This window comes from Ranitomeya variabilis, chromosome 4 (genome assembly GCF_051348905.1).
Source record: "Ranitomeya variabilis isolate aRanVar5 chromosome 4, aRanVar5.hap1, whole genome shotgun sequence".
Taxonomy (NCBI): Eukaryota; Metazoa; Chordata; class Amphibia; order Anura; family Dendrobatidae; genus Ranitomeya; species Ranitomeya variabilis.
This window is the reverse complement of record NC_135235.1, coordinates 459426384-459447917: the sequence shown is the minus strand read 5'-3', so window position 1 is coordinate 459447917 and position 21534 is coordinate 459426384. Positions and strand designations below refer to the sequence as shown.

The 21534-nt window shown below is 46.5% G+C and overlaps 1 protein-coding gene across 1 annotated transcript in view; it reads left to right on the top strand.

Moving 5' to 3' along the window:
- LOC143769024 (protein-glutamine gamma-glutamyltransferase E-like) overlaps positions 1 to 16662 on the top strand; it is a 93725-nt gene extending 77063 nt beyond the window's left edge. Inside the window, exons 10-13 of the mRNA XM_077257626.1 lie at positions 1449 to 1775; positions 6370 to 6530; positions 7361 to 7494; positions 16230 to 16662. Coding sequence (XP_077113741.1) covers positions 1449 to 1775; positions 6370 to 6530; positions 7361 to 7494; positions 16230 to 16410 — 803 coding nt within the window. The 3' untranslated portion in view covers positions 16411 to 16662. The remainder of the gene's footprint in view (positions 1 to 1448; positions 1776 to 6369; positions 6531 to 7360; positions 7495 to 16229) is intronic.
- Positions 16663 to 21534: the final 4872 nt, after the last annotated feature.

The window sequence follows — 21534 nt, the reverse complement described above, 5'->3', positions numbered from 1 at the left end:
ATCACCAACTTGCCTGGGCGGCATATCTTAGTCAGTCCAGACCCACCGAAGGACGGTAGCTTCCCCCAACATAAACCATCCAGAATCAGAGTCTTACTGTGCGCTATTCAGGGATCCGGTCCTACTCCCAGAACCTCCCAACACACCAGCATGAACTCTTCAGGACTCCTACTCCCAGGAAATCCAACACATACTTCCAGGACCTTCACCACTCAGGTCCAAACACTGGAACCACACAGGAACCTGTGACCCACACCCTGGTCACACTATATACCCTTAACCACTCCCCTGGATGGGAGTGTGGATGTGTGGCTAGTTTGTCTCGCCCATCTCACACAACTAGCCTAGTAAGTCTCCCTTGACTATTATACAACACTACACAAACTCTTGAGGGACTACAGGTCCCAGAACAACCACATTACATCAGACTTACCACGCAGACTCCCTCTGCAACACGTATAGGCCATTCACAACAATGCCAGTCACTGTTTCACCACCATTATCACAACAGATATGCCTCCGTGCATATCCCAAGGAGCACACACACAGCGCCCCCTAGCTGCCACAGAGGTCACTGCATCACACCGTATACTTGACAAATATGGCCTTTAATGGAAGCATGGCAAGAGAAAAGCCATTTTTTAAAGCAAGCCATTAGAAATACTGTTTGAAGCTAGCTAGAACTTATTGAGCTAAATGCAAAATTCTATGTGTGGCAGAAAGCTAACACTGCACATAATCCTGAAGACAGCACCCCACCATCAAACATGGTGGTGGGTGAATCATGCTGGAGGGATGCTTTTCTTCTTCAGGGACAGGGAAGCTGGTCAGAGTTGATGGGAAGATGGATGGAACTAAACACAGGTGATCCTGGAGGAAAACCTGTTAGAGGCTGCGAAAGACTTGAGAACAGGGTATAGGTTCACCTTCCAATAGGACAACAACCCTTAACATACTGCAAGAGCTACATTGGAATGGTTTAGATCAAAGCCTATTCATTGTGTTTGAATGGCCTAGTCAAAGTCTAGTACTAAGTCCCATTGAGAATCTGTGGCAAGACTTGAAAAATGCTGTTCACAGACATTCTCAATCCCATCTCATTGGGCCATGGCTACTTTGCAAAGAAGAATAGGCAAACATTTCAGCCTCTAGATGTGCAAATCTGGTAGGGACAAACCCCAAGACTTGCAGCAGTAATTGCAGTGAAAGATGGTGTTGCAAAGTATTGACTCAGGGCGTTGAATACAATGCACGTCACATTTCCTTTATGCTTCATAAATGCTTGCTCCTTTGTGTTGGTACATCAAATAAAATACATTTAAGTTTGTGGGTGTAGCGTGTAAAAATGAGGTACTTGCAAATTGTAGCAAATCAAATATTTTTTTAAAAATTCAGCAAAGCTAGTGAACTTAAAAGAATTGCTCATCTCTACTCTTTTTGCCTTTCAGGTTCTTTGGAGGAAAGACAAGTTTTTGAGAAAGCAGTAAACAAATTATTAGACAGTCCTCTTGTGGAACTTGAAAAAAAATTACTTTATTTTAGAAAAAGAGGTGAACAAAAACCAAAAATAGGCACGATGTTGTCTGGAATGTTTAGCTTACCCCAAGTCCCCAGTCTTGGACAAGATATAAATATGATACTGAACTTGCATAACCTGACTGGTGACAAGATTCGTGTGATTTTGAACGTGACCTCCTCCAGCATTCTGTATACCGGGAAACATAAGTATGAGATCTGGGCAGATGCAAAAATAGCACCTCTGGGTCCAAATGAAGGTATGCCTAAAAATATAAGATGAAGATGTATATTAGTATTGACTAGTGTTGAGCATTCCGATACTGCAAGTATCGGGTATCGGCCGATACTTGCTGTATCGGAATTTCCGATACCGAGATCCGATATTTTTGTGATATCGGGTATCGGGTATCGCAACAACATTAATGTAATAATGTGTAAAAAAGAGAATTAAAATAAAAAATATCGCTATACTCACCTGTCCGACGCAGCCGGGACCTCAGCGAGGGAACCGGCAGCGTTGTTTGTTTAAATTTCGCGCTTTTACTTGGTTACGTGAGGTCCCGGCTTGTGATTGGTCAGGGCGGCCATGTTGCCGGGACGCGGACCAATCACAGCAAGCCGTGACGAAATTACGTCACGGCTTGCTGTGATTGGTCCGAGTCCCGGCAACATGGCCGCCATTAACCAATCACAAGCCGTGACGTCACGGGAGGCTGGACATGCGCGTATTTTGAAAAGCGCGCGTGTCCAGCCTCCAGTGACGTCCCGGCAACATGGCCGCCATTAACCAATCACAAGCCGGGACGTCACGGGAGGCTGGACATGCGCGTATTTTGAAAAGCGCGCGTGTCCAGCCTCCAGTGACGTCCCGGCAACATGGCCGCCATTAACCAATCACAAGCCGGGACGTCACGGGAGGCTGGACATGCGCGTATTTTGAAAAGCGCGCGTGTCCAGCCTCCAGTGACGTCCCGGCAACATGGCCGCCATTAAGCAATCACAAGCCGGGACGTCACGGGAGGCTGGACATGCGCGTATTTTGAAAAGCGCGCGTGTCCAGCCTCCCGTGACGTCACGGCTTGTGATTGGTTAATGGCGGCCATGTTGCCGGGACGCGGACCAATCACAGCAAGCCGTGACGAAATTACGTCACGGCTTGCTGTGATTGGTCCGCGTCCCGGCAACATGGCCGCCCTGACCAATCACAAGCCGGGACCTCACGTAACCAAGTAAAAGCGCGAATTTTAAACAAACAACGCTGCCGGTTCCCTCGCTGAGGTCCCGGCTGCGTCGGACAGGTGAGTATAGCAATATTTTTTATTTTAATTCTTTCTTTTACACATTAATATGGTTCCCAGGGCCTGAAGGAGAGTTTCCTCTCCTTCAGACCCTGGGAACCATCAGGAATACCGTCCGATACCTGAGTCCCATTGACTTGTATTGGTATCGGGTATCGGTATCGGATTGGATCCGATACTTTGCCGGTATCGGCCGATACTTTCCGATACCGATACTTTCAAGTATCGGACGGTATCGCTCAACACTAGTATTGACTACTGTTGACTTAAATATGCAATTGGCCTTAATGAATCTGAAGTAAATCCAAACACATTACTGTACATTAATAGAGTTGTCCCAACCAGGCAACGTTTCTATATGCCCTATGAGGACCTTGACTGGATTAAATTTCTTGGAGATCACTGACCTAAAAACTTGTTGAAATCTTCATCCCAACTTTGGAACCTGGAACCAAGTTTACACTGAATAATGGCCACATATAAGAGAGGTGTCCATGTATGTGTGGCAATGTGTGGCCACCTGGATGGTGATTTATTTGAATGCATGCCTATGGCAGAGACCCCAGATGCAGCAGCTGGTTCTGGGGTGGGGGTTCTTGGGAGCCAGACAGCTGTTAAAGGTATTGTCATTAATAAAAATAGAATATATAATTTACCATTATTTAGCTAATGCATAGTTATTGTCAGGGCCGGACTGGCCATCGGGCAGTTCTGGCAAATGCCAGAAGGGCCGATGGCAGTAGTGGGCCGCTCGAGTGTGCCGCTGTCGGCACACTCCCCACGCTGTCGCGGCACACTCCCGGCCCCGCATTCAACTATACCGGCGTCATAGACACCGGTACAGTTGAATGCAATGATGGAGGAGAGAGCGTCCGCTGACGCCCCCTCTCCCATCATTCCCCGCTCTGCCTGCCGCTGACACTGCGGGTGCGCGATGACGTCATATCATCGCGCACCTGCTGTGTGACCGGGCGGGCAGACTGCATCTGCTGAGACCAGAGCCAGGAGCAGCGCGGGACACGAGGAGAGAGGTGAGTAGTGTGTTTGTTTGTTTTTTTTTTATCAATGATTGATGACTGACTGGATTGTGGAGCTGGGGGGGCTGCCTGCCTGCATGCATTACATTCTATGGGGACTGCCTGCCTGCATTACATTCTATGGGGGCTGCCTGCCTGCATTACATTCTGTGGGGCTGCCTGCCTGCATTACATTCTATGGGGGCTCCCTGCCTGCATTACATTCTATGGGGCCTGCCTGCATTACATTCTATGGGGGCTGCCTGCCTGCATTACATTCTGTGGGGGCTGCCTGCCTGCATTACATTCTATGGGGGCTGCCTGCATGCATTACATTCTGTGGGGGCTGCCTGCCTGCATTACATTCTATGGGGGCTGCCTGCCTGCATTACATTCTGTGGGGGCTGCCTGCCTGCATTACATTCTGTGGGGGCTGCCTGCATGCATTACATTCTGTGGGGGCTGCCTGCCTGCATTACATTCTGTAGGGGCTGCCTGCCTGCATTACATTCTATGGGGCCTGCCTGCCTGCATTACATTCTATGGGGACTGCCTGCCTGCATTACATTCTATGGGGGCTGCCTGCCTGCATTACATTCTGTGGGGCTGCCTGCCTGCATTACATTCTATGGGGGCTCCCTGCCTGCATTACATTCTATGGGGCCTGCCTGCATTACATTCTATGGGGGCTGCCTGCCTGCATTACATTCTGTGGGGGCTGCCTGCCTGCATTACATTCTATGGGGGCTGCCTGCATGCATTACATTCTGTGGGGGCTGCCTGCCTGCATTACATTCTATGGGGGCTGCCTGCCTGCATTACATTCTGTGGGGGCTGCCTGCCTGCATTACATTCTGTGGGGGCTGCCTGCATGCATTACATTCTGTGGGGGCTGCCTGCCTGCATTACATTCTGTAGGGGCTGCCTGCCTGCATTACATTCTGTAGGGGCTGCCTGCCTGCATTACATTCTGTTGGGGCTGCCTGCCTGCATTACATTCTGTGGGGGGCTGCCTGCCTGCATTCCATTCTATGGGGGGGCTGCCTGCCTGCATTACATTCTATGGGGGCTGCCTGCCTGCATTACATTCTATGGGGGCTGCCTGCCTGCATTACATTCTGTGGGGCCTGCCTGCCTGCATTACATTCTATGGGGGCTGCCTGTCTGCATTACATTCTATGGGGCTGCCTGCCTGCATTACATTCTGTGGGGGCTGCCTGCCTGCATTACATTCTGTTGGGGCTGCCTGCCTGCATTACATTCTGTTGGGGCTGCCTGCCTGCATTACATTCTGTGGGGGCTGCCTGCCTGCATTACATTCTATGGGGCCTGCCTGCATGCATTACATTCTATGGGGCCTGCCTGCATGCATTACATTCTGTGGGGGCTGCCTGCCTGTATTACATTCTATGGGGGCTGTGCTGCATTATATTGTATGGTGGCTGCCTGCATTACATTCTATGGGGGCTGGCTGCATTCCTTTCCATGGGCCTGTGCTGCATTATATTCTAGGGGGCTGGCTGCATTCCATTCCATGGGCCTGTGCTGCATTATATTCTATGGGGCTGGCTGCATTCCATTCCATGGGCCTGTGCTGCATTATATTCTATGGGGCTGGCTGCATTCCATTCTATGGGCCTGTGCTGCATTATATTCTATGGGGCTGGCTGCATTACATTCTATGGGGGCTGTGCTGCATTATATTGTATGGTGGCTGCCTGAATTACATTCTATGGGGGCTGACTGCATTCCATTCCATGGGCCTGTGCTGCATTATATTCTATGGGGCTGGCTGCATTACATTGTATGGTGGCTGTGCTGCATTATATTGTATGGGGCTGTGCTGCATTATATTCTATGGGGCTGTGCTGCATTATATTCTATGGGGCTGTGCTGTATTACATTCTATGGGGCTGTGCTGCATTATATTCTATGGGGCTGGCTGCATTACATTCTATGGGGGCTGTGCTGCATTACATTCTATGGGGCTGTGCTGCATTACATTCTATGGGGGCTGTGCTGTATTACATTCTATGGGGGCTGTGCTGTATTACATTCTATGGGGGCTGTGCTGTATTACAGTCTATGGGGGCTGTGCTGTATTACAGTCTATGGGGGCTGAGCTGTAATGCTGGATACAGCTGTAATTATATGTTATATAGTCGTGTTACACTCCCCTCACTTCTTGTAGCCTACAAGTGTACAAAGATATTATACAGTCACCAAGTGACAAGTGGGCCTGTGTAACTTCAAATGCCAGGGCTGAATTTTAGTCCCAGTCCGGCCCTGGTTATTGTTATACAATTAATGAACGTGCCTACCTGTAATTGTTTAATGCAAACAAAAAAAAACCACTTACTAGTGAATATGTTTTGCGATCTGCTACGTAGTAGACAGATGATGCAATAATTGGTAGTTACACTGCCATAAAAATATTTTGTGGCAAATTATATTAATATTAAATCATTTTTTTTAATGCAAACCTGCATATAAGAGCTGTAGAAACAAAATGACCCATGTTATTGATTGTACTCCAGAAAAAAACATCTCCATCCCTTTGACATATGCTCAATATAAACAATATATGGGTGAAGACAATCTGATTCGGATGACAGCCTTATGTGAGGTTGAAGGAACAGATGAACGAATTTTGGTGGAGAAGGATATCATTTTGGTAAAGCCTCCAATAACCATCAAGGTAATATATATGATTACAAAGCTAAAACCATGAAATTAATTAGGATTTTTTGACAATGACAGAAATAGAAATCTTTCATGAAAACCTTTTAAAAGACCTAAAAAAAATTATAAATTCAGTATAGTTGGTAAATGTTTCATGACTGAAGAGTCTACCACTGAATCCCAAGCCTCTTATCCCTTTATTTGGACCATTAGTTGAGTGCATGGGGTGCTATAGCATAGGACTGATGGAAGCACCTGAGTACTCTACTCAGCTACCTTATTTAGTCCCATGAGCTTCGAATAATGGTGGTATGCTCAACTAAAGCCCCATTTTTAATTTCTCCCGCAATCCATTGTGATTGCGCAGTGAGGAGAATCGAGAGGTCCCATAGTAGTGCCATCAGGTCCTAGGAGTGACACCCTAAGCGATCAAGCATGTATCACTTTTCCTGTGGATAGCTAATAAATGTTCAATCTAGGAAATTGACCAATTGATCTTTAAAGCCAGTGTTCATCAACTCCAGTCTTCAAGAGCCACCGACAGATCATGATTTCAGGATTCCTTTAGTATTGCTCAGGTGATGGAATTATCACCTGGGCAATACTAAAAGAAATCCTGAAAACATGATCTATTTTGGCTCTTGAGGCCTGAAGTTGTCCCCAACTGCGTTAAGCCATGACATATTCAGTATCATTCTATAGCATCAATGAGGTAGTTTTTTAAGGAAAAATATTTAGAACATGAATTTGTGAAAATTATCATAATTCGAACTGAATTGTATGTTGGTATACTCACTCTTATTTTCCTCTTATTTTTCTGATCTCTTTGGATTTCCTATGAGGCAGTGTTCAGACAAGGGAGTAATTAAATCCGAAATGAAAGCTGAGGTTATTATCACGAACACTTTGTCTGAAACTATGGATGCTTGCATTATACTGGTTGAAGGAGGTGGTCTTATTGATGGATCTGTACAAAAAGAGTAAGTAAAATAGTGTTTTCACTGTTAAGGTTGAACTGTTCCAGAAGAGGACTAAAGGATCCAAAACTCAGCTCAGTGTAAAATGTAGAGTCATCCTACCAAGTGCCCGACCCTGCCATCATTTTTAATTAAAATCGCTTCTTATGCTGTGCTGCCAGCAGCAAAATGACTTTGAAAGAGGATTGCAGATTAATGATGAACGAGCATGCGTGTGTCCTAATCGAGTAGTGTCGGCGTGCTCAAAAAATATGCTTGAGTCGCCGTGGCTGCATGTCTCACGGTTGTTTGACAGCTGCAACACATGCAACACTATTGTCAATAGTGGTATAATTTATCGAAGATCCACGATTGCTGTAGATAACGTGATGCTAGGGGGTGCTCTCCCCCATAAGATCTCAAGTTTCCCACTAATTAAGTAGATTTGTATTTGTATTAGTTATGATAATGTAGAGCTATATGTAATCTGGATCTATAAATGTTTGGTGTACTCACTAGTATTTTCGTTGGTGATATAGTGAAGGACCTTGGTAGCAGTTGTGCAAACAATGTGGTCATGCTATGCAGGGTCCGTTGATCAACGGTAGTTATAGTGCTGTCAGCTGGTGGAGAGTGCAATGCTCAAGGATATGTATCCCGTAGGTTTAACTCCTTCAAGAAGCAGCCCTTTTTCGTTTTTGTGTTTTCGTTTTTCGCTCCCCTCCTTCCAAGAGCCATAACTTTTTTATTTTTCTGTCAATATGGCAGTGTAGGGGCTTATTTTTTGTGGAACGAGTTGTACTTTTGAATAACACCATTGACTTTACCATGTCTTGTACTAGAAAATGGAAAAAAATTCCAAGTATGGTGAAATTGCAAAAAAGAGCAGTCCCACACTTGTTTTTTGTTTGGCTTTATGGCTAGGTTCACTAAATACTAATACTGACCCACCATTGTGATTCTCCATGTCATTACAAGTTCATAGACACCAAACATGTCTAGGTTATTTTTTATCTAAGTGGTGAAAAAAAAATCCAAATTTTGCTAAAAAAAACAAAATTGAGCCATTTTCCGATACCCGTAGCGTCTCCATTTTTCGGGATCTCAGGTTGGGTGAGGGCTTCTTTTTGCGTGGCGAGCTAACATTTTTAATGATACCCCTTTGTGCAGATACGTTCTTTTGATCACCCATTACTGCATTTTAATGCAATGTCACGGCAACCAAAAAAGACGTAATTCTGGCGTTTTGAAATTTTTTTCTTGTTACGCAGTTTAGCGATCAGGTTAATCCTTTTTTTAATTGATAGATCTGGCGATTCTGAACGCGGCGATACCAAATATGTGTATGTTTGATTTTTTTTTTGTTTTGTTTTGAATGGAGCGAAAGGGGGGTGATTTAAACTTTTGTATTTATTTTATTTTTTTTCATTTTTTTTTTAAATATTTTTTTTTAAAATTTTTTGTCATGCTTCAATAGCCTCCATGGGAGGCTAGAAGCTGGCACAACTGGACCGGCTCAGCTACATAGGAGCGATCATCAGATTGTTCCTATGCAGCTGAATTACAGGCTTGCTATGAGCGCCGACCACAGGGTGGCGCTCACAGCAAGCCGGCATTAACAACTAAAGAGGTCTCAAGGAGACCTCAGGTTGTCATGGTGATGCATCGCTGACCCCCGATCATGTGACGGAGGTTGGAGATGCTCTCATTTCCGGCCCAATGGCCGGAAGCGGTAGTTAAATGCCGCTGTCAGCGTTTGACAGCGGCATGTAACTAGTTGATAGCGGCGGGTGGATCGTGATTCCACCTGCCGCTATTGCACGCGCATTTCAGCTGTACAAAACAGCTGACATGATGCGACTTTGATGTGGGCTCACGGCCGGAGCCCACATCAAAGGGGGAGACACGACATGCGCTGTACTAGTAAGGCGCATGTCCTGAAGGGGTTAAGTATGGAGAGATCTTCCCCTGATAATTTGGATCATTAGTTGCACTGGTTCATAGTGAAATACTGTGTATACGTGCAATCCGAATTTGTGTTAATTGATTGTACTCACTGCATCCATTGGCTGTGGTGTGTGAAGTAACTGGTAACAAATAGGATCTATAACTCACTCACTATATCAGCAATGATATCAGCAGTAAGTGTATTTATACCTATGTTTTTCTCACTTCACCAACTTAGACTATTTAGTGCTGATGCATCACACACAAATCGGACTACAAAAATATTTAAACACAGCAGGGGTGGACACAGACTGCAGAGGGCCCCTGTGCAAGAAATCTTCCCGCCCCCCCCCTCATACCGCAACAAAGTTATGTAAACATATAGGTTGTAATATTTATTATCAGTTTAGAACTAGTGTTGAGCGATACCTTCCGATATTTGAAAGTATCGGTATCGGATTGGATCTGCCGATACCCCAAAAATATCGGATATCACCGATACCGATACCCGATACCCGATACCAATACAAGTCAATGGGACACAAATATCGGAAGTGATCCTGGATGGTTCCCAGGGTCTGAAGGAGAGGAAACTCTCCTTCAGGCCCTGGGATCCATATTCATGTAAAAAATAAAGAATAAAAATAAAAAATCTGGATATACTCACCCCTCCGACGGCCCCTGGACCTCACCGCTGCAAGCGTCTGCCTCCATTCCTAAGAATGCAGAGTGAAGGACCTTCGATGACGTCGCGACTTGTGATTGGTCGCGTGACCGCTCATGTGACTGCTCACGCGACCAATCACAAGCCGTGACATCATCGCAGGTCCTACACTCACTGCATTCTTAGGAACGGAGGCTGCCGGTTGCACCGCTGAGGTCCAGGGTCCGTCCGAGGGGTGAGTATATCCATATTTTTTATTTTTATTCTTTATTTTTTACATGAATATGGATTCCAGGGCCTGAAGGAGAGTTTCCTCTCCTCCAGACCCTGGGAACCATACGCACCGCACACTTCCAATTCCGATTTCCGATATCACAAAAATATCAGAACTCGGTATCGGAATTCCGATACAGCGAATATCGGCCGATACCCGATATTTGCAGTATCGGAATGCTCAACACTATTTAGAACACAACTATCAACTCTAAATAATAAATTTAAGTTCCATGTCATACCTGGCAAATCTGGATGTGCTTATTGTGGCCTATGACTTATCAATCAGCACAGACTATTATAACTTTATAAACTGGAGGAAATAATACTATAGTGAGGAGGATTTGATTTATTTCAAAACATAAACGGGTTGTCCAGGACTGTTTTATTATTTCACTATGAACCTATGAACTGATAGGCAGTCCAAGATCAGATGGCAATGCGTGGACTGGCCGAGGGTCTCCTGATCTGAGCGTAAGGCCGGAGTCACACTAGCGAGGAATACGGACACATCGCATAGCACTCGGACCAGTATTCTACTATGGGGCAGCTCCCATCACCGTTTTTTTCCTCGGCCGTATTGTACGTGTGAGTGAAATCGCAGCATGATGAGATTGTCACCAACACTCGTTGAGATTTGGCTCACTCGCACCAATATACTGTAAGCCTAAGGGTGCGAGTGAGACAACGCACATCACTCGGATATCAACCGAGTGTGGTGCGATATACGCAGACCCCGGCAATGGAGGAGATGGAGAAATTAGTTTATCTGCCTCCTCCGCAGCTGTACTGCTTATGGTCTAAGTGAAAGATATCACAGCTGGACAAAGACCAGGCTGGTGCATGTCACTAGCAGGCCACTGTGCACAGAATTTGAGGATATGTCACTCTCACTTTCCTTAGGTCACAGGGCATTAGTGATGAGCTAATGTGCTCATATAAGGCATTATCTGAACATGCTTGTGTACCTGAGTGTCTTCGGCGAACTCGAATAATATTTTCGACTCCCCACCGCTTCATGTCTCGCGACTGTTCGACAGCTGCAACACATGCAGTGGTTGCCTAATTAACAGGCTATCCCCACGTTGTGGCTGTCAAATAGCCACGAATCATGGAGCACCAGGGACTCAAAAATATTATTGGAGAACGCTGAAGATGCTCTATTAGCAGTGCACTTGAGCATGCTTAGATAATGCCTTATCCAAACATGCTCGCTCATGACCACCAGTATTGTAACCACTACTCCCAACATGGTAGTTCATATATAAATTGTTGTTTCTTTATTTTTCAAAACAATACTTTATTGTATGCTTACAAAATGTCCACAAGGCAGCAAAGATCCTGTCAGGCTGGTCCACACTCGTCCTCTGCAGCAGCTTCCCGCTCCAAGCTGCGACTCCAGTGCACAGAAGACACTTGCAGATCATCCCCTGTCAGCCAATCACAGATATGCTTGTAAGGCAAAGTCTGATTGGCTGAGAGGTAGCCATGCACAAATGTCACTGTGCACTCCATATTACCTTACATGTATATACCAGGGGGCGCTCTGTAGATTTATATCCCAGAGCGGCATCCCTCTATATAGTGCATGCTCAATCATTTTAATACATTTATTCCAGGCGGTCCGGCCCTTCCGCTACCTAGACCAGTGATTCATTTCATTCATACCTCCCCTCACCCCCCCTATTTTCATGTGTAATGTAAGGACCCAGTCCCGCGGATCACTGAGGCTCTGGGAAGAGTGCGCACCCGCACAGCAAAGCAGTGAGTCACAAGCAGAGCCTGCTTCAGTGACTCACTGAGAGGCCCTCCCCCTCCCTCACTCCGTCCTCTCTTCCTGTTTCAGCGTCTGCCACCCGTCACCTCACCGCAGACCGCACGAGTGACAGCAGCATAATGAATGCTAACAGGTGAGGAAGGGGGGCCCGTTTGACTGTCATATCACATGCGTGCAGCAGAGCGGGCCCCCCTGCTTCTCCTGTTAGCAGTAATACTGCCACCGGCTGTCATTCACAACAATGCCTTGTATGTCCGTCGGGGGCCCCCTCCCGCTCTGGGCCCCGGTTGAACCGGTGGTATGTCCGCCCATGAAACACAGGCTGTAAAATAATAAAATAGGTAAAATGCCAAGGTGGGTGAATACTTTCGCTATCGACTGTACAGTAAACAGATAGGACATCCGCCATATCGTAAATGAAAGAACATTCATCCAAGACTCACAAAAATTCCCGAAACATTCCATCATCTTTATTCAAACTCTGAGACAGTGGCGTACCATTGCTACAGAGCCTGGTGAGTCTAGAGGACCTGGTGCCAGTGCCGCCACTGGGCCTCCCCCCCAACTGTCAACTGTATCTGCATCCTGTATACATGAATAGCTGAGAGCAATGATGGTGGAGAGAACCGTCAACTGACACACCCTCCTCCATCATTGTCCCTGTGCGTCTGATGCCTCAGCGTAGTGGGGGCAATGATTTCATTACATCGTGACTGCTGTGCCGAGCAGTGCAGCAAAGCAGATGAAACACTGCAAAGACTGGAGCAGTGAAAGAACATCGAGAGGTATTTTTTTAAATAAATGAGTACTTTGTGAGGTCACTATTTATGGGGCCCTCATGGTAAATGGAGGGCTATTTAAGGTGACATCATACTAAGTGGAGTGGAGGTCTATTTATGGTGCCATCATACTATGTGGAGGACTATTTAGGGGACCGTCGTATAATGTGGATGGCTATTTATGGGGCCATCTTACTATGTGGCGCACTATTTGTGGGGAGATCTGTGAAGACCATCATGCTGAGTGAGAGGCTGTATGGGCCATGATACTGTGTGGCAGGCTCTGGGGATATCATACCAAGTGTGGGCCATAATAATGAATGTGGTTTATGGGGACTATCATCCCAACAGTCTATCATACTGTGTAAGGGCCTTAACACTGTGTGTGAGGGAATGATAAGGACATCATACTATTGAGAGGCACTTTAGGGGAATCATGCTGTGGGGTACTTATAATATAATATATAAGTGTAATTATATTATGTGAGGAGCTGCAGAGTGAAATTGTGGGAGGAACTTCACTGTGGAGATTTAATTCTCTGTGTTTTGGAAGGGGTATTTTTAGGAGCAATATACTCTATGGGTATGTGTCCACGTTCAGGATTGCATCAGGATTTGGTCAGGATTTTCCATCAGTATTTGTAAGCCAAAACCAGGAGTGGAACAATTAGAGGAAAAGTATAATAGAAACATATGCACCACTTCTGCATTTACACCCACTCCTGGTTTTGGCTTACAAATAGTGACTTAAAATCCTGACCAAATCCTGATGCAATCTTGAACGTGGACACATACCCTATGGGTCCGTTTACACAGACCGGCTGGTGGCACAGTATGATCACCATTCGGTAAACTTTTATTGTTAAAAATGCCATTCATGGAATGCCTGTCTACACAGGTAGACTAAAGTAAACAATGCACACACAGCGATATATACTAGATAGCTCAGTGACCATAGGCTGCCATTGCTCTCAGCAGTGCTGGTCATGTTTAAGCAGGACCATGCACAGCTGAGAACAATGAACTGTTGTGCTTCATAAAAGATAATTTCACCGAATGAACACAGGTATTTTTCTCATTCATTACGTGATTGGCAGACTTTTTACATGGCAAGATAATCGTAAAATAAGCATTTTTAACAAAGCTCATTCATAATTGTCTTGCAGTGTAAATGCCCCTTAAGTTATCATCACCTCTTCCCCCTCTACATTTGTAACAAAAAACACATCTTTAATCCAATCATAGAGAAGGAGTTTCTGTATGACACTCACCAAATGATAAAAATGTATTTATTAGACTGTGCTGTCTGTCCTCTCTGCTTTTATTTTGTTTGTTGGATTCAATCTAATAAAGAAGTTTTCATCATTTGATGAGTGTCATAACTCCTTTATATATTTATTATTGAAGGTTGCTTCATTGTGTTACAGAGAACTACCATGCTACATAGAGTCTGTTGCGGCTTATCTCCTAGGATTCACATACAGTGGCTGACACAAGTGACTGGTTCCAATCATCTTTCTTTATATTGGAAAAGCCACAGTTTTGTTACTTTGGAGGCATTACTCTACTTACCCCATGCAAAATGTTTTGTAACACCCTTAATTGTTGTGCTCTTGTCTAAGTAATTCATTTGTAAACTTGTCCACTTAAGGGGCCTTTCTGCTTGGAAAATAGCAATAGCAAATACCATATTTGCAGATTGTAAGATGCACCAGACCATAAGACGCACCCCAAATTTTGGGAAGGAAAATAGCATTTTTTAAAAATGTTTAGATAAAATGGTGGTGTGTCCTATAGTACACCTTTACGGTAGCTTACGGGCAGGGTAGGGGGTTGCGCCTGCAGTGTTGCAGGGTTCCAGAAGGCAGGGTCCCTGCTGCAGGAAGCTGGCTGGCAGTGGCAGGAGTGGGGTGATGCCCCAAGGACAGGGTGTTCGGCGGTGCAAGGCAGCAGCAGACTTCAGGCTTTCAGAAAATGTTGGTGGAGTGTTCGCACTTCCCATTGTTTTCACTGTGATGGACTTCAGGAAAATGGCCACCTGAAGCTACATTTGGATTGTAAGATGCACCATAATTTTCCCAACATTTTTTTTGGGGAAATAGTGTGTCTTATAATCCGAAAAATATGTTTCTTTTGTTTGGTTACGCTATGTTCACATGTCCAGTATTGAACCGTTAGAATGGATCTAGCAGCAATCCATTAGCAGAAAAGTTGTTCAACTTTTCAGTCCATTTTTAAAAATCTGATCTCTGCTGGATCCGTTTTTTAACATTGAAGTCTATGGAAACCAGACCTGTTAAGTAGCCATCCATTTTGTTTTCATTCCATCTTTTGCTTAATGTATCAGATACAAATGGAAAAAATGGATGGCAAATTACCAGTTCAGTTTTCCATAGAATTAAATGTTAAAAAAATTGATCCAGCAAAGATCAGTTTTTAAATATGGACTAAAGTTGAGTCTGCACAACTTTTCTGCCAATGGATTGTTGCTAGATGAAGGAAAGTATGGCTCTTGGAATACATTGTATTTTTTGGCCATAAAAAATATATACTGTATGTATATCTTAATTCTATATCAGAAAAGAAATCTAGGCTGTTCTAAAAATACATTAAAGAAGTTGTCTCAAGTTGTTAAATGGTTAAAATTGCAAAATGATTGTTAAAACAAGCAACTTTGCAGTTCATCGCTCACTGAAAATCCCACCTGTTCTCAAGAATGGAAGGATTTTTAATTCTATTGCATGTGGCTCGTTACAAAGAGCATGCTAGCTTGCTTTACACTTTACAGCCTGCAAGTGATGCCCCAAAGCTGGCCTACTATAATGGATCCACAAGCTTCAGTCCCCCATGCTGCAGAGGCAAAGCTGTGTCTGCTAGAAGAATTGGGGAGCACATAGTTTGGTCCAGCGATGCAACCATGCAGCTGGTCTACATTGTCAGTGTTCAGGAGCACACCATCCCTTGCAACCAGGAAGCCAGGAGGCAGACAAGCGGTATGCTCCTGAGGACAAAATATTAGCCCACCTTCTATAAGGAATAATTCAGCAAATAGTGTTTTACCAATTTAGATTTTGAAAACAAAACTGTTATTTAAAAGTGGCCATGCACCTTTATTGCAAATCATTTGCGCTGTGACTTTTACAAGTAATCTACTAATCCTTGTAAGCAAAAGCCATTCATTGATCAGTGGTATATAGCTTTGAATCTACTGTATTTCACGAGTGGATCCATTGTCACTCGATTTGGCTTTGTCAATTAGCAAACTATGTGATATAATAATTTGATGAACCGTAAATGCTAATTTTGTTTCTTTTTCTAGCTTGCCACCTCTGAATCCTGGAGAAAAAACAGAAGTTATCTTTTCAATAACGCCCTTCAAGAGCGGAAGTAAAACGCTGATCGCCACCTTCTCCTGTGATAAGATAAAAAATATTAAAAGCTATCATCACATTAATGTGGCTCCCCAACTTCCTGCTGTCAGTCCAGAAGGATCCATGTAATGACCACTGCCTGCATTCTGACAAAACGGCTGTTACCAAGAAGACCTGGTGATCACTGCAGTCACCTATACTGTACATGATAGATACTGTCACTGTTAATAAGTGAATTGTACAGTTACGTCTAATTTGTTGGCATTGTGATTTAAAAGCAAAAAAGAAACTGTCTACCTCTTTAGCACTGTAGATCAATCATTTGAATAGTGAAATGTGATTTTTAGTCTATGTATGTGATTAAATAAATGGCTTTATGCGAGATTTTCCTACGTTAATCCTTTCATGTTAGCTGGCAATTGCTATATATGTTTATTATTTTTGCTTCAGTTACCGTAGTTTAACTTATACTGTATTTATTTTTTTCGAAAATTAAAAAAAAATGTGTTTTCTCCTGGAAACAGCTCCATACATGTATGTAGACTGTGTCTAATATTTGAAATTATCTCCATTAAATGGGTTCACTATCCATAGCATAGTTCAACAATATAAGATTGCGGGGTTCTGACTCCCTGTACCTCCCATAGATCAGCTGCTATCAGCTACAGCAGTAGCCAGATATGAGCAGTGTATGAAAGGGAGCACAGCAGCTTCATAAATTGCATAGTGGCTGCAGCCAGGTCCTGCAGATCAGCTTCTATTTTTTTCAGTGAGAATTGATCTGCAGAGATCTGCTAGAAACTATGTGGACCCTCTAGGTTGCTGACTGGTTAAACCATGAAATGGAGGTTAACCCCTTTACGACATATGACGTATATTTACGTCATATGTTGTGTCCCTGGTATTGATGAGGACTCCGATGCTGAGCCCGCATCTTTAATCAGCTGTCATGTATCCTTCACAGCCATGGGTGGAGTGTTGCTCCACCCGTGGCTGTTAAGCTGTTAAATCCTGCTATCAATCTCTGACAGTGGCATTTAACCCGAGCTAGCAAGGGACACATCATTCCACGGTCCCATCAGTGCCCCCATGACGTGATCAAAGAGCACCAATGGGTTGTAATGACAGTTGACAGTCTGCTGAAGACCCCCATGCCTGTCATTACATCACTCCTGTGAACGACGGTCTGTTGCCGGCTATCATGGTATATCAGCATTTCTTGTATACATAGCAGAGATGAAGCATTGCTATGTATAGCACAGGCGATCCGATGATCGAAGCTTCAAGTCTCCTAAGGATACTATTAAATAAAACAAGAAGTAAAAAAAAAAAGTTTTTCAAATATATGAAAAAAATAAAAAAACACATTAAATCACCCCCTATTGCTCCATTGAAAATAAAACCATAAAAATACACATATTTGGCATTTCTGTGTTCAGAAACATCCAATCTATCAAAATATAAAAATAAATTAATCAGATCAGTAAAATGCATAATGACAAAAAAAATTAAAAAAGCCAGAAATATGTTTTTTTTTGGCTGAAAAACATTGCCAGGAAATGTAATAAGTGACAATCAAAACATTGTATCTACCCCAAAATGGAATAAAAAATGTCAGCTGAGGGCTAAAAAAAAATAAGTCCTCACACAGCCCCAGATCTCCAAATATGAAAACGTTACAGTTTCGTAAAATAGCAACAAACACAAAAACTTTTCTTCGTGAAGATTTTGGGATAATTTGTTACCACTTAAATAAAAATAAACTATACAGGTTTGGCATCTTAAAACTCATACTGACCTGGGGAATCGTGTTGCTAGGTCAGTTTTACCATATATTGAACATGGAAAAGAAAAAGCTCAAAAAACTATTGTGGAATTGCATTTTTTTGCAATTTCACAATTTCACCGCAATTGGATTCTGCTTCCATTTTCCAGAACAATATGTAGTAAAATCATACATTCAAAACCCCAACTTGTTCAACAACAAAAAAGCCCTCATAAGGCTATATTGAAAGAAATATGAAAAAGTTATGGCTTGAAAAAAGGGAAGGAATCTAATATATAATTGCCTAGAATACTACTTTCTGCAATTTGTGCCAACTTCCGTGGCTTTGTCCGGAGCTAATGTCCGGAGATAATGTCCGGAGCTAATGTCCGGAGATAATGTCCGGAGATAATGTCCGGAGCTAATGTCCGGAGATAAGTGACGTCACCAGTGTCCTACACCCAGGCAGAGCACAGGGGCCCCAGGCAGCATATGGGGCCCCAGGCAGAGCACAGTGGCCCCAGGCAGAGCACAGGGGCCCCAGGCAGCATATGGGGCCCCAGGCAGAGCACAGTGGTCCCAGGCAGAGCACAGGGGCCCCAGGCAGCCTATGGGGCCCCAGGCAGAGCACAGGGGCCCCAGGCAGCATATGGGGCCTCAGGCAGAGCACAGGGGCCCCAGGCAGCATATGGGGCCCCAGGCAGAGCACAGTGGCCCCAGGCAGAGCACAGGGGCCCCAGGCAGAACATGGGGCCCCAGGCAGAGCACAGGGGCCCCAGGCAGAGCACAGGGGCCCCAGGCAGCATATGGGGCCCCAGGCAGAGCACAGGGGCCCCAGGCAGAGCACAGGGGCCCCAGGCAGCATATGGGGCCCCAGGCAGAGCACAGTGGCCCCAGGCAGAGCACAGGGGCCCCAGGCAGAACATGGGGCCCCAGGCAGAGCACAGGGGCCCCAGGCAGAGCACAGGGGCCCCAGGCAGCATATGGGGCCCCAGGCAGAGCACAGGGGCCCCAGGCAGAATATGGGGCCCCAGGCAGAGCACAGTGGCCCCAGGCAGAGCACAGGGGCCCCAGGCAGCATATGGGGCCCCAGGCAGAGCACAGTGGTCCCAGGCAGAGCACAGGGGCCCCAGGCAGCCTATGGGGCCCCAGGCAGAGCACAGGGGCCCCAGGCAGCATATGGGGCCTCAGGCAGAGCACAGGGGCCCCAGGCAGCATATGGGGCCCCAGGCAGAGCACAGTGGCCCCAGGCAGAGCACAGGGGCCCCAGGCAGAACATGGGGCCCCAGGCAGAGCACAGGGGCCCCAGGCAGAGCACAGGGGCCCCAGGCAGCATATGGGGCCCCAGGCAGAGCACAGGGGCCCCAGGCAGAGCACAGGGGCCCCAGGCAGCATATGGGGCCCCAGGCAGAGCACAGTGGCCCCAGGCAGAGCACAGGGGCCCCAGGCAGAACATGGGGCCCCAGGCAGAGCACAGGGGCCCCAGGCAGAACATGGGGCCCCAGGCAGAGCAGTGGCCCCAAACAGAGCACAGGGGCCCCAGGCAGAACATGGGGCCCCAGGCAGAGCACAGGGGCCCCAGGCAGCATATGGGGCCCCAGGCAGAGCACAGGGGCCCCAGGCAGCATATGGGGCCCCAGGCAGAGCACAGGGGCCCCAGGCAGCATATGGGGCCCCAGGCAGAGCACAGTGGCCCCAGGCAGAGCACAGGGGCCCCAGGCAGAGCACAGGGGCCCCAGGCAGCATATGGGGCCCCAGGCAGAGCACAGGGGTCCCAGGCAGCATATGGGGCCCCAGGCAGAGCACAGTGGCCCCAGGCAGCATATGGGGCCCCAGGCAGAGCACAGTGGCCCCAGGCAGAGCACAGGGGCCCCAGGCAGAGCACAGGGGCCCCAGGCAGCATATGGGGCCCCAGGCAGAGCACAGGGGTCCCAGGCAGCATATGGGGCCCCAGGCAGAGCACAGTGGCCCCAGGCAGCATATGGGGCCCCAGGCAGAGCACAGTGGCCCCAGGCAGAGCACAGGGGCCCCAGGCAGCTTATGGGGCCCCAGGCAGAGCACAGTGGCCCCAGGCAGAACATGGGGCCCCAGGCAGAGCACAGGGGCCCCAGGCAGAGCACAGGGGCCCCAGGCAGCATATGGGGCCCCAGGCAGAGCACAGGGGCCCCAGGCAGCATATGGGGCCCCAGGCACAGCACAGTGGCCCCAGGCAGAGCACAGGGGCCCCAGGCAGCATATGGGGCCCCAGGCAGAGCACAGTGGTCCCAGGCAGAGCACAGGGGCCCCAGGCAGCCTATGGGGCCCCAGGCAGAGCACAGTGGCCCCGGGCAGAACATAAGGCCCCAGGCAGAGCACAGGGGCCCCAGGCAGAGCACAGGGGCCCCAGGCAGCATATGGGGCCCCAGGCAGAGCACAGTGGTCCCAGGTAGAGCACAGGGGCCCCAGGCAGCCTATGGGGCCCCAGGCAGAGCACAGGGGCCCCAGGCAGCATATGGGGCCCCAGGCAGAGCACAGGGGCCCCAGGCAGCATATGGGGCCCCAGGCAGAGCACAGTGGCCCCAGGCAGAGCACAGGGGCCCCAGGCAGAACATGGGGCCCCAGGCAGAGCACAGGGGCCCCAGGCAGAGCACAGGGGCCCCAGGCAGCATATGGGGCCCCAGGCAGAGCACAGCGATATTTTGGACCACTGTGCGGTGTTTCAGACCCCCTGTGTGATGTCTGGGGCCCTGTTCTTAAGTATATTAAAGATTAAAGTAACGTATATTAAAGTATATTATAGATCAAATTTGACACGTTTATGAGCACCATTGAGTGATATACTCAAGAATGACATAATTTTTCAACATTTTATGGTTTCAAACTGTAAACACTCAGAGTTTTTTTTACTTCAACCAGAAAACCTTAACGGTTCATAAAAAACTTGACTGTTCAGGATATGATAAAAGTCATAGTATTCTGAATCTTTAACTTATAAAGATACCTTTACATGGGGTGATTATTGGTTCCAGAGAGGCTTTCGGCCGATAATCGTACACATGGCTGGTGACAGGACAATACAATATAAACGTTCAAAGGTAAACACTGATAACTAGTGTTGAGCGATACCGTCCGATACTTGAAAGTATCGGTATCGGAAAGTATCGGCCGATACCGGCAAAGTATCGGATCCAATCCGATACCGATACCCGATACCAATACAAGTCAATGGGACTCAAGTATCGGACGGTATTCCTGATGGTTCCCAGGGTCTGAAGGAGAGGAAACTCTCCTTCAGGCCCTGGGATCCATATAAATGTGTAAAAGAAAGAATTAAAATAAAAAATATCGCTATACTCACCTCTCCGACGCAGCCTGGACCTCAGCGAGGGAACCGGCAGCGTTGTTTGTTTAAAATTCGCGCTTTTACTTGGTTACGTGAAGTCCCGGCTTGTGATTGGTCAGGGCGGCCATGTTGCCGGGACGCGGACCAATCACAGCAAGCCGTGACG